At 45.6% G+C, this 13,050-nt stretch overlaps 1 protein-coding gene across 1 annotated transcript in view; it reads right to left on the bottom strand.

Moving 5' to 3' along the window:
- Window positions 1-13,050, bottom strand: part of LOC144820053 (long-chain-fatty-acid--CoA ligase ACSBG2-like) — an 860,084-nt gene that overhangs the window by 747,894 nt on the left and 99,140 nt on the right. The window contains exon 3 of the mRNA XM_078677707.1: window positions 9,306-9,394. Coding sequence (XP_078533833.1) covers window positions 9,306-9,394 — 89 coding nt within the window. The remainder of the gene's footprint in view (window positions 1-9,305; window positions 9,395-13,050) is intronic.

Below are 13,050 nucleotides of genomic sequence, written 5' to 3'. Positions count from 1 at the left end.
ATGTTGCATTCTCACCAATACGTCTGCCCCAGGCTTCATGTTGCTCTCTAGTCAGTTTACTTTTCTCCTCTAAATCAGTCCACATTGTTCCTTTGCCGGTTTGCTGTTCTCCACCCTCACCCATGCTCTCCATAATGCTTCTGCCCTACTTGGACCCCCTGTATTGCTTCTGCCACACCATAGATTTTTTTATTATTCTGGTTTACCAATACTGAAGAAAATCGGGGTGGCTGTAGAGCATTGCAAAAACGATTAAAAAAAATACTTTTGAGACCCCACATGGGTGATTTGCCACATTTTTATTAATCCTTGATTTGACAAGACCTACTGGCTTTGCCAATGCTGGTCAGCGGTCACTAGAGAGGAGGCCTTTTGGTCCACTCATGTTAAGTTCCACTTAGAGGTACTCACTGTTAGACTTGGCATCTGTTGGAGTGTTTCCCCTGACCTTTTGCTTTCTGACCTCCTGTTTTTGACTCTGTTTTTACTGGTGTAATGATTTTGGGCACTTTCCTCACTGCTGTCCAGTGGTAAAGTGCAAGTGCTCCTGGATAAAATGTGTTATGGATTGGTGTTTCCATGATTGGCCTATTTGATTTATGTGTCAGTCCCTAGTAAAGTGCACTGCGAGTGCCAGGGCCTATAAATCAAATGTTGAGGGTAGGCTGCAGCACTGGATTGTGCCACCCACGCAAACAGCCGGTAAAGTATAACTCTGGCCTGCCATTGCAAACGCCTCTGTGCGGCCGACAGCTGCCATGTCAACTTGGCAAGTGCACACACTTGTAAGTCCCTAAACCTTCCCTTCTCTACGTGTGAGTCACTTCTAAGGTAGGCCCAAGGTACCCCCATGGGCAGGATGCATTGTATGTGAAAGGTAGGACATGCCCTGGCGTGTGTGGCATATCCTGATAGTGAATTACAGCCTAATTTGTTTTTTCACTATTGCAAGGCTACCTGTTACCCAGAGGCCAGAGTGGGCAGTTCGAATATAACATCCTATAATCCTAACTCACTCAGAGAACATGATAGAAATTTGAGTTTAGTATGCCTGAATAAAATACATCTTTTAGCGAAGTTGATTTTAACATTCTGTGTTTGAAAATTTCAGTTTTAGAAAGTAGGTATTTTCTGACATAAACACCCAGCCTGCTTCTGCTAGCTTCTCTATTAGCTGTCTGGTTTGTGAGTGACAGGGGCTGGGGGTGACTCCAGGAGACAGGGTGAGTCAGTACAGGGCTGAATAGACCTATCTGCAAATAGATAGGTGGGAGGAGTAGCACCTGGCTCTGAATGGGACTGTGCCTGCCTTCCACAATGCTGGCTCCACCTCCTGTGGTGCATCTGAGGACCCTGGCCCACACTGACAAAGGAAGAAGGTGCACACTCACAGGATGCACCCAAACTCGTTTGAACTAGGTCCAGGCCCCTCTACCTTCAGAGGACAAAGGAATTGCTGGTGTAAATATTGTGGCCCAGACCCCAAGATTTTAGAACTCTTTTGTATCAAGAAGACTGCTAAAAAGAAGGGCTGGAGAAGTTGTGAGGAGGAACTACCACTTAGCTGTGTGCTTTGCTGTTTTGGCCTGCAGTGGTTGCTTCTTTCTTGGGCAGTGAAAGGACTGGACTGAACTTTCTGCAATCTACTTTTGTGAGTTTCTCCAAGGACTTGAGTTTGAGCTTTCCCCCTGTTCAAGGAGTCTCAGGAACAGCACATACTTCAAGCTCTTCTGCCCTCAGCACTGTGTTTTGCGCTGCAACAGAAGAAAAGCAACTTGACGATGTCGCTGCCGACTCCGTGTCCTAATGGCACCGCAGAGGGCACTGCCGCAACCCCGCAATGCCGTACCGCGGCCCTGGTCTCACCGACCATGCCTGCTTACGCCGCCACCGAGCTGCTGGTCGCACAGCGACCTGTTGGCACCGCCCTCCACACCGCCTCATTTCCCAACGATACCGTGGTATCCCCGACAGCGCTGCCCCACACCGGACTTGACGCCGCTGCTTGCACCGTGGTTCGAGGCACCGCTCGTACAGTTACACAACGCACCCCTCTCATCCCGCACCGCAGCCTTGGTCTACCGACACTGGTGCCATCGACTCCCGTTCATCAGCTGACGACAGCACTTCAGCAACGACGACGCTGCTGCTTCACGGTGACCTGCCAGCAACATGACGAGCACCACCTTCACTACACAACGCTACCCTGGTCTCACCGACGACGCCATCTGAAGCCACCACCATGCTGATGCTCGCACCACGACCTCAGGGTACCGCACGCAACACTGCTGCACTTCGCATCGCAGCTTCCAACGCCTGCCGACGCCAGCGCTCCTGACTTCACCAGAGAATAGTTCGATCTACAACACGTGTGACTTCGAGGGCCCTGGCGTCTCCGGCACTGACCTCCGGAACCGAAGCCTGCAGGCACCTTGCTTTCGGAAGATCAACGAGAGGTTGCTGGCTGCCTGCATTTCTAAAAGGTACTGTTTGCGGTCTTCCCGACACCATAGATGACCCGCGACACCGCGGTAAACCAGAACTGTTTGGATTTGTTTGGTCATGACGCCGTGATAGCCCTGGACGGAGCTATCAACATCAAAGAACTGTTTTTCAAGGTAATTTTGATACTTGAAGATTTTTAAGTACTGTATTGTGGATGGCTATTGTATTTGGTCTTGTTTTAAGTATATAAAAATATTGGATATTTTTCTAAACTGGTGTGGTGTCCTTTTGTAGTGCTTACACTGTATCATTGTTGGCTACGTACTTTACACACTACCTCTAAGATAAGCCTAACAGTTCATGCCAAGCTAACCAAGGGGGTGAGCAGGGGTTATTTAAGGAGTGTAACTCCCTTTTCCTGACTAGGAAGGAGGGTCCCAATTTGGACAAAGATGCAAGCCCTTGCCAAATAGAGACCCCCATTTCTAACACTCACCTAGATGCCTACACTAATATCTTGAGTGTATGTTGTGAGTGTAGCATCAGGCTGGATCTGGAACGTTTCAAGCAATACCCCTGTGCGCCAGTAGTTGGCATCATTTGGCTCCACACCAACGTAGTCTGCACCGAAGTGATGCATGCAGTGCCTTTATAATCACCACCCCAGTGTGCTGACGTCATTTTCTTTTAGCGACTTTCCATGCCAAAAGTGCTGAGTCATGAGGAACACGGACAGACTGGTACGCATGCCTCCGGCCCTTAGAAGTATGACCCTAACATTGTAATCAGCTGGCAGAGTGGGGTGGATTGGTAAAGAATCGGTAGCTAGATAGTCACTCTAAAAAGAATGAGTTAATGAAGGTAAGTAACTTTTTCAGCAGATAGAGACTTTTAGCCACAGATTCCTTACTATAGAATAAATACCCAAGCAATACCTCCCCAGAGATGGGTCAGCAAATTGGATTTTTAGACCAAAAAGCCCCGCAGGATCGAATGGGAAAATGGTAGTCACAACAGACCTGATAGTCCAGGTAGCAGTGCTTAGTAAAATGTGTGCAGAGATGCCCACGTAGCTGTCTGATAGATGTCCAGGAACAAGACCCAGCAAGCTAATGCAATTGAAGCAGCCTTGCCTCTGGTAGAATGGGCACCCGAGAGGTCAGGGGGTGGCTTTTTTGACCAATGTGTAGCAGATCTTTATGCAGAGCACTACCCCTTGTGAGTTCCGTTTCTGCACAGCATTGACCTTCAGAGTCCAAACATGACCTACAAAGAGTTGATCTTCAACTCGGAACTCTATGGTATGATCAAGGTACAATCGCTATTTTGGTCCTGGTGATGGAGTCTCTCCTCTTCGTTAGAAGGGTGAGACAAAGCAAAGACGGCTGGCACTGTGATATTTTGGAGTGCACAAAAGGGTACACATGGAGATGGATGGAGCACTGAAACATTTCAGACACTCACCCCCTATTCACTATTAGATCTGGGATGAATCCATTATAGTTCTTTAGCTCACTTTGCCACCCCAGTTCAGACCCAGCCATATGCAAATCAGTCTTTACCCTGTTCCTCATGGGAACAGTCCAGCCCCTGGACAGGAAGCAAGCATCCTGGGACCACTGCAGAACTCACATATGCCAACGGACATGCCACTAGCAGGGTGCAGGAAGCCGTGAGGCCCAACAGATTCACCAAAATCCAAAATAGACGCTGAAACATCAATTTTATTACCTGAAACTCTTTAAGTTGCCGCTCTGGAGGATAGAGCAGAAACTGCACTATGTCCAGAACAGCTCCACTGAATAGGCAAGTCTGAGAGGGAGTCAGATGTGACTTCAGCAGGTTGATAGTGAACCCCAGCGAATGTAGATGGTCCAATTTGATCTCGAGGTGGGAGACAACTGTTTTTGGCGAGCCCACGCTTAGCCAATCGTCAAAGTTGGGGAATACTGATACCCCTGATCTCTGCAGATGCGCTGCCACTACTACCATCTGGTGATCACCAGAGTGGGGCAAGTAAGGCCAAAAGGACCACAGCAAACTGAAAGTGCTCTTGGCCTACAGTGAACTGCAGGTAATGGCTATGGGTAAACAATAACACAAAAAAGGCCTGAGAAGGTTTAAAGATCTGCAGGGGAAAACTACCCTCAATCACGACTAGAAAGCACCAGATAGACCCCTGGGTCTTGTATGAGGGAGAGTACGAATCAGCACCCGTTGCATCGGATCCGCAAAGACCCTGATGCCACCTCGAGTTTTTGAGCCGAGGTCAAGGTGTCAGTCTATTACCTGTAAGTCTGGGTAAATACACTGACCAGTGGATCCAACATTTCCAAGTGAGGAACCATTCCATCCACTGGTTTTGTATTCTCACTATCTGTTTGCATGTGGGGAGAACCTACTCTTTCCTGTTTCCTTCCTTTTGTTCGATCCTGGAGAAAGCCCCTTCACCTCTACAGAGGGAATAAGGCTGAAACATGTCGACCTCCACTGTTCTGCTACAGGTTTATTCAACCCCTGCAACAGTTTTTTATTTTAATCCTAACCACTGGACACCCCATTAAATTTTATTTTGGCATTCCTTTGCATTAGCTTTAGCTCATACACACTCCGTTCTCTTTCTCCCTACACTAAACCCTGCTCTTCTTTAGGTTTTAGCATACCTCTCTCTCAAAAAAAATCCCTCAGCTCCTCCCTCTCAGAGAGGGGGTTGTAGCCCGCATTACGACTAGGTTAGTAATACATTGAGGTATCTCCACTCTATACCACAACGCTCTAACCTGCATCACTCCACTCTACGCCACCACGCTCTATCGTGGAGCAATCTTACCCTGCACTGCTCCACTCTATCTACTCCGCTCTATCAGCTCCGCGCTACTCCACTGTATTCTGTGGTGCTGCACTCTACGCCACCTGCACTCTGCCCCACTCTACGTCACATGTACCCTGCCCCACTCTACACAGCTATAAAACACTGGCAGAGCCAACTGCTCTCATATAGGCTTTGCTATTGCTTTTTCTTTTTTAAAGGGCAGTCTTTAATAGAGTTTTGCCAGTACAATAGGTTAACACCGTGATCTGAAGTGAAGCTATGCTTCCTTCTTCTGTGTGTCTAGTACAAAAAACACGACGCATGAGCACAGTGCATGTTGCGGAGAACACAACATGCCAATGCAAGAAAACTATAATCTTTATTACGAATGGTGTGTTCTTAACATATAACTGAAAACCATTGAGTATGCATGCAGAACTGTTAACTCCGCATGGGCATACAATGGGAGATAAAAGACTGCATGGGCAGTGTTCTGGAGCTATAAGAAATGCTGGTGTCTTTTGTATGGTAGAACAACATTTGTTGCAAAGCTATTTCAAGGTAACTACCTGTTTTGTCAGTTCTTTGGGCCTGATGGCTGCCCACATAGATGTAGCACAGTGATCTTGTATGAGAACCGCTCAATGTGGCGAGAGCTATTATACCCTGTAGTCGAGGACTATACCGGTTGTAAAAAGCCTGAGCCGTAGGTGAGGGCCTGTAATTAGGGTGAAGGCTTTTAACGGGTATTGCCTGAAGCAGAAGGGCTATTAGACTATTAGAACATTCCTCCCACTAAGGGTTTGATGTTCTAAATGAAAAAGGGAGAAACATGAAGACAATCATTGGAATGTTGGAGCCGCGGGCTTCGACCAGCCATTCCAAGCCCTGAGCCACGCATTCTGTGATCTTCAATGGAGCTCTCAACATTCCAATGCTCTCATTTGATTTAGAACACTGCAAACTCCTGGCAGAGTAATTGAATGGTATCAATACTGCCATCTGATTGGCACTCACTCATGTTAGGAGGAACAGAAGAGGTATTAGGAATCAACCCGGATACTTGCCAGTCACACATCAAGTAAACCTACCAAACTCAATGTTCTGAAACCTGCACATGTCTGTGGCCTCAAGCAAACATATGTTGCACTGTCCCAGGTAGCAGACCAAGAAACCAAGAATGTACCTTTAATCAACAGTCCAGACACAAGCGTCTTTCTGAAATGAACCTGAAAATATTTCATGAGCTCATCATTTGAGAAGGAATCTGTCAGGGAAGTGGTAAATAGGGCTGTGGCTTTAAATCACTGTCAAAACTGGTTCGAAAGTGCTTGGGATTGAAATCTATAGAAACTGCTTTTTGGTTCTGACTCGTTCCTGATTCTAAAAGTAGCCAATACAGGCCTGCCAAGTATCACATATCAGGCGTGACTCTAATGCATTTCAGTGTGATGTTCCGTATCACTGCACTGAAATGCATTGTCGCACATTTTAATGCCACTGTACTGATTCTCTGCTGCCTGTCCCAGCGCTGAGTAATGGCCATGCCAGGCTGCTAGCGCGCACGCCAGTCACACCTGCACCAGCTCTGCTGCTCCCCGCAGACTTGACGGCCCGGGCGCTGCCACCAGCATGAGCACAGGCTCAGTAAACAGTTAATCAAGTTGTGCAATGCTGCTACAATGTAACTTAATAGCCTGCTGGAAAATTCCTGCCTGCGGCATGGCTGAGTCACTCACTGATGACTATAGCCACGCCTGACGTCACCTGGCTAGTTTGCAAGACGTCGCAGCAAACTGCAAATGTGAGACATGAGTGACCTCTACTAGACCACTGACCTACCACAGAAAACCTCAGACTCTGGTGAGCCTGTTATCTTTTACCAATGCCTGTGAGTGTGGCATAACTCTCTATTTTATAGCTTTTATTATCACTTTAGCGCATGCTCACTTTCCGCTTGCTCTGGCAAGGGCCCCTGCTGCAGGATCTCCGGTGCGTGCGGCGTACCCCGGCTGCCTCTCCATCGCTCATATAAAGTACTCCACTTGTTTCCTGTTACGGTGAGCGCTACTTTTAAAAGACACCCACCGGTGCACACTGCAGCTTAAGTTCTGCTGATGAGAGCATTTGCCCTTTCTGCCCGAGTCAGACACTGTGGTGTATGGACTGCCCCACGGACTCGAGCACCGCACTGTCTGTGAGCCACTCTGAGCAGAGCAGCTGTCAGCAGTGAGTTCCCCACTGCAGCTTAGAAACTGCAGACAGAGGCAGGATTTTGCGGTTTGTAAGTGGTCTATTACACTACGGAGCAAGCACTAGTATCAGTGCAGTAATGTTTGTGTTTAGGAAGAGAGCACGCAATAAGGTTCAGATTACAATAAGAAAAGGAGTTGGATTGCTGAACTAAGGGCCATATTATCAAGAATGGGCGATAACATTATCACCGCTTTAGTGGCAGGAAACTGCCACTAAAACGGCGATAAGGGGCTTGATAATATGGCCTGGAGAATTCCCATAGAAGCCCAGGTTCTGGTGTGAACGACATCAAACCTGGGCTTCTATTGGAATTCACAAGGGCATATTATCAAGCCCCTTATCGCCGCTTTAGCGGCAGTTTCCTGCCACTAAAGCGCCGATTATGTTACGCCCGGTCTTGATAATATGGCCCTATGTGCATTAAGATGTTCCGTAGCCAAACATTATCTAGCTATTTTACACTGTTAAATGCAATTTGTTTGTGGGTCTGCAAGAAGCAGGAAGGAACACAACAAGTGTAAAATCATGTAAGATGTGAGTAAAGTATGAGTATACAATCGTTTCACAGTAGAATCAGGTGTTTTGCAGCAGTTTCAAGTGCTTTTCATAGCTTGTCCTTGCTCAAATGAGTGTCATTTGTTATGTTTATCTGTTTCCATGTACCTAATTTGGTGATCTTGCTCGCAAAAAAGTGTCGCTCTCAGTGTCATACATTTAGCAGTTGAATGTCATTCATAAAGTGCCCACAAACCTTGAAAATGTCACACATAAGCACTCTTAAAACGTGGCAGCTATGCAGACTATGTTTCATATCAGATAGTGCCCTTCCATTTCTGGTGTTTTGCAATAGTTTTAAGATATTCATGTAAATGTAAATGTAAATGTGTGCATACTTGTAAAGCGCACTTCCACCCCATCTCGGGGCATCCTGGTGCTGTATACCGCTGTGGAACCCATCCTAGATTTCCCTGTGAGATGACCCCTCCAGGGCACACCCAAGGTGAAGCCAGGCATCCCAGTGCTGTCGGGGGCGTTGTGGAGATTAAGCAAGCTATTGCCCAGAGTTGCAGAGTGGGACCCATGATTAGAGTAGGCACCGAGGCGAGAATTATCGAGTCCGCGGACATTGAGCCCAAGACCCTGCTGCGTCGGGAATTGAAACTTGGTCCCGGGCCAGGGTCTGCCGCTTCTAACCAGTGAGCCACACTTCTCCACAATTCTTCATAGAGTTTGTCGTTGCTGAAATGGCTGTAATTTCTGATATATGTATATGTTTCCCTCGTCTTCATTGCTTGATTTTTTCCTCATAAGAAAGTGTCATTCATAATTGTTGAATGTCACTCATAATTACTCTGTAATTATGGAAATGTCACACATGAGCAATCTGAAACCTTGGCAACTATGCCAATAAACATTGTCAAATCCAGTAAAGCATATTTATTAATGTATCTCTATTTTCTTGCATTAGCTCCAAGGATAACTTCACCCCACTCTTTGGACAGGTCTCCAGTTTCACTGAGTAAATTATCTCTAATCACTCTCACCCACTCCTTCAGTGGTGCTACATACATTCAGGTGCCAACACAGGAAGAGAAACAGTCAAATCTGCAACAGAGAAGTGCTTCAGCACCCCACACTGGTAAGAGCTATATAAATGTTGCAACGCAATACAATACAATACAACATTGAGGGCAGGAGTTGACAGACAGATCATATCAGGGAGAGTCACGAGTTAAGATGGTGAGGAAGACAGTGAATGAATGAAGACCGAGCAGAGAGGCGGTCATCTTACCCGGCCATGATGGCTCCTATATCTGCAATGAACCACTCCGGAGAGTTGAAGCCGAGGATCCCGACCCCGTGGTAGCGCTCCAAGCCCAGCTGAAAGGAGAGGGGCGTTAAATATGTGATGCCATTTGTAACGATCCAGAGATACTCATCACCAAACGTGATTTCATTGGAAGAGTTACTTACCTTTGGTAACGATATATCTTGTAGAGACACAGTCTAGCTGCAGATTTACATTTCAGTACTATTTCAGTACAAAAACATTTCTCCGAACAATAATGTTCAAATACAAGCTAACCTGCCCATCGGAGACTGTTTAAAAACACTAATAAAATAAACAACAAACACTCATACAGTCACAGGCGTAGTAATCTAAAGCCATGTAGCTGTAATAAATACATTAAAAGCACATTTACATAAAGGTACGCTAATAATGTGTTTGTATATTCATGCTAACCTCAAACCTCTCTGGCCCAGCTAATGGGTCTAAAAGTAACCATGGTAGCCTATGTAACCCTGTGTCAACCTAACACTATTGTAGTTTGAAACTCTAGTAATCTAAAGAAAAATGCAAACATTTGTACAACATGCTGGCAAAGACATTAAAACTTTCCTAGCTATCGTAACAGAAAGATTCTATTCTATTAGGGACACAGAGAAGAGAATTATGCTCAAATTTCTTTCTTTTTTCCTTCCAGCAGAGTTCAACTTTAAAAAAAAACTACCTTTCCTATCAAACACCAGGAAAGGGTGAAAAAACTAAAGTTCATTCATTGACAGGTCAGGTCAGGTCCATACCGTCAACTGTATCCTGGTCAACCTCCTCTTTCTTGAGGGCGATCAACAATTCTACAGTACCAACCATTCTTAACTCCCCTTTGGTTCACACTGAACCTGGGAAAAATATTAAGCACCATCACTCACGTATCTTGACTAAATGAAAGCCTCAATGCAGACAACAAAATGATGAACAAGCAAATTCAGTATAGCATGTAGAAGACTCGGATACTTTCAATTAAAGAAGAACGCTCATACTTCAACCTCGCGACCACCATGTGGGCAATAATCCATGATTTCTGACCATATGCCAATGGATTAACCATTCCGTGTGGGTAGTTTTTCAGAAACCTAGGCAGGGATAATCCTCGCCTCCATGTCCTTAAATAGAATTGCAACTTTCTGTTACGATTACTGGAAAATGTTTCATTCTATGTCAGGACAGGAGGTGAGGATTATGCTTGTTCAAAGCTTGTCAACCACCAAAGATGCCATATCAATCACCGGTTTAAAATAAAACAGTTTGAACAGAGTCCGGAGACCAATCTGCTGCATTAAGACTATCCTTTAGTCGTCCCCATATAGTAAAGGCTTTAGAGGTTAATGCCCCTCTTACAGAGTGAGCTTCAAATTGCGCATATCAATGCCTGCCTCTTGCAAGACCCAACGGATCCATCAGACAATGGTGGGGAAGAGACTGCTTTGAAAGCTTTCTTCAGTGCTATCAATAACTGCCGCTGTCCGGGAGGGCAAATTTCCTCAGTCATAATTATGCCTTCTAAAATTGTACAACACAACTTCGAAGAGTTATTGAAGCCGGATAGGATGTTACTCTGGAATTAGACTTTGTTATCTACAAAATGTTGAACGTAACCACATGTGGGGTAAAAACACACCCGGGAACGGCCAACGCCCTGACATCGAAACCCTGTGACAGGAAATTCCTTTTTTTTTTTTTGTCCTCATTAACCACGTAGTCGATCCAGGGGCGCTTCAACCACGAGACCCGATTGCCTCTGTATCACCAAGAGACCAAAAAGTGATCTCCTAATACACAGGAAGGCTGACAAGATGTCTCAGGCAATGAAGAACCCTGCACGAACTATCTCCATTCGGCCCATTTATTGGCAGGTAGTCCGACAGCACTATGGCATGGGGTGCCTCCCATTGGACAAGGAGATTTGGGCCTAATCATCGGACGCGGGAAAAAAAAAAACCCCCAAAAAAACCCTGGTTGGCTAATTATTCCGTCTCCACTCAATCAAGAAATCCCAGAATCTCACAGAACGAGGACTGCATATTCTAGCTAGATCTACCTTCGATGTTGCATACAGTGAGGACAGCCACTCTGCATGTGTCGGGGAGTTCGTACTAACCCAGTTTTTACAGATTTCTCTTCTTGCCAGTAAGATAGCATAGTATAGAAATACTCTTTCAAATCCCTTAATGTTCTCGTTTAGGCCAAAGATGATTACAGACCATGACAGTGGGATAGAGATTCTGAGAATTGATTCGAGTGATATTTTGATTTCTTGCCAATAAGTAGCGATGTTCGGACACTCCCAAAACATATGTAGGTCTGAGGCTGCTGGGAAAGAGCATTTACTGCAGCATTTCCCGGGTTGGAATTTCGAGAGTTTCTTGGGGGAGTAATATGCCCGATGTAATGTAAAGAATTGATTGCGCCTCAGCCATGCTGGCTTTATGATTTTGTAGAGAAGGGTAAAGGATTCTACCCATCTGTCCTCTGCTTGGAGTTCTCCCTCTCCTCCCCACAGTTTTACCGGAAGGTTGAGCTCGCCCTCTCCATCATCTATGATGTTCCAATAGTAGAGTGCAACTTCCTTGCCTCCCGTGGGTTTCTCCACTAAGTTGTTTTCTAGGGAGCTGTATTAACCCATTGTTGTTTTTTTCTTACTTTGAGTTCGCAGCCAGCTGGCCAGTTGTATATATACAAGCCAGGAGAGTGATGTTGTTACCCTAACCTTGAATGTTTCCCATTTCATGAGGGATCCTTCTACCACTAACTCCCCCCACCGTGTTATACCTGCGTCCAGTAGGACCATTTTGACTGTCTCAGTATATTGCGGTGAGAACCCAGGTAACTCCCAAATTGGTGCGTAGTTAGAGAAATACCCTATCCCAGCCTTGGATTTGATTTGTGTCCATTCTTTTATGGGGCCCAGTAGTGACTTTAGCCTAACTTTTTAAAAGAATTTCTGATGGCCGAACTTAAACAAGAAGCCATTCAATGGAAGGTCCGAACCCGATAGCATTGCCTTAAACATATTGCCATTTGCATTATCTAACGGAGTCTTAAGTAGTATCCTGGAGTGAGTCAGATGGAACGCCCAAGCGTAGCATTCCAGATCTGGCAAGGCGAACCCCCCCTTTTCTCTTCTCCTTCTTAATTTCTTCCACGCCAGTCTGCTTGACTTGTAACCCCAGATAAATGAGTTAATACTTTGTTGGCATTTTGTAAGTTGTTTGGTTTCAAAAGTTAGTGGGATGGTGTTAAAAATGAATGTATATTTGGGGAGAATGCTCATTTTAACCAGACTGGTTCTCCCATAAATGGTGAGTGGGAGAAAGGACCAGGATTTCATCAAGATTTTAGTTATTTTGACCCAGAAGATTTAAATCTTTGGTGATTGTTATTCCCAAGTATCTCATTGAGGGTTTTACCGGAAGTTGAAGATTTGTAATATTCCAGGCCATTATTTCTGTCTTTCCGGCGTATATGTCATATCCAGAGAGTTTTCCGAATTCCTCCGCCTTCTTTATAACAGTTGGAAATGCCAGGGCCGGGTCCGTTGTGTAGATGAGAATGTCGTCAGCATATAGTCCAACTTTCTTCTCCCATCCAGAAAAAGAGAAGTGCGGGATGTTAGTATCTTCTCTTATGGGCTGAACGAATGGCTCCACGTACAAATTGAAAAGGAGGGGGGAGAGGGGGCACCCCTGCCTTGTCC

The sequence above is a fragment of the Lissotriton helveticus genome, chromosome 2_1, assembly GCF_964261635.1.
Source record: "Lissotriton helveticus chromosome 2_1, aLisHel1.1, whole genome shotgun sequence".
Taxonomy (NCBI): Eukaryota; Metazoa; Chordata; class Amphibia; order Caudata; family Salamandridae; genus Lissotriton; species Lissotriton helveticus.
This window is presented reverse-complemented; position numbering and strand designations above follow the sequence as displayed.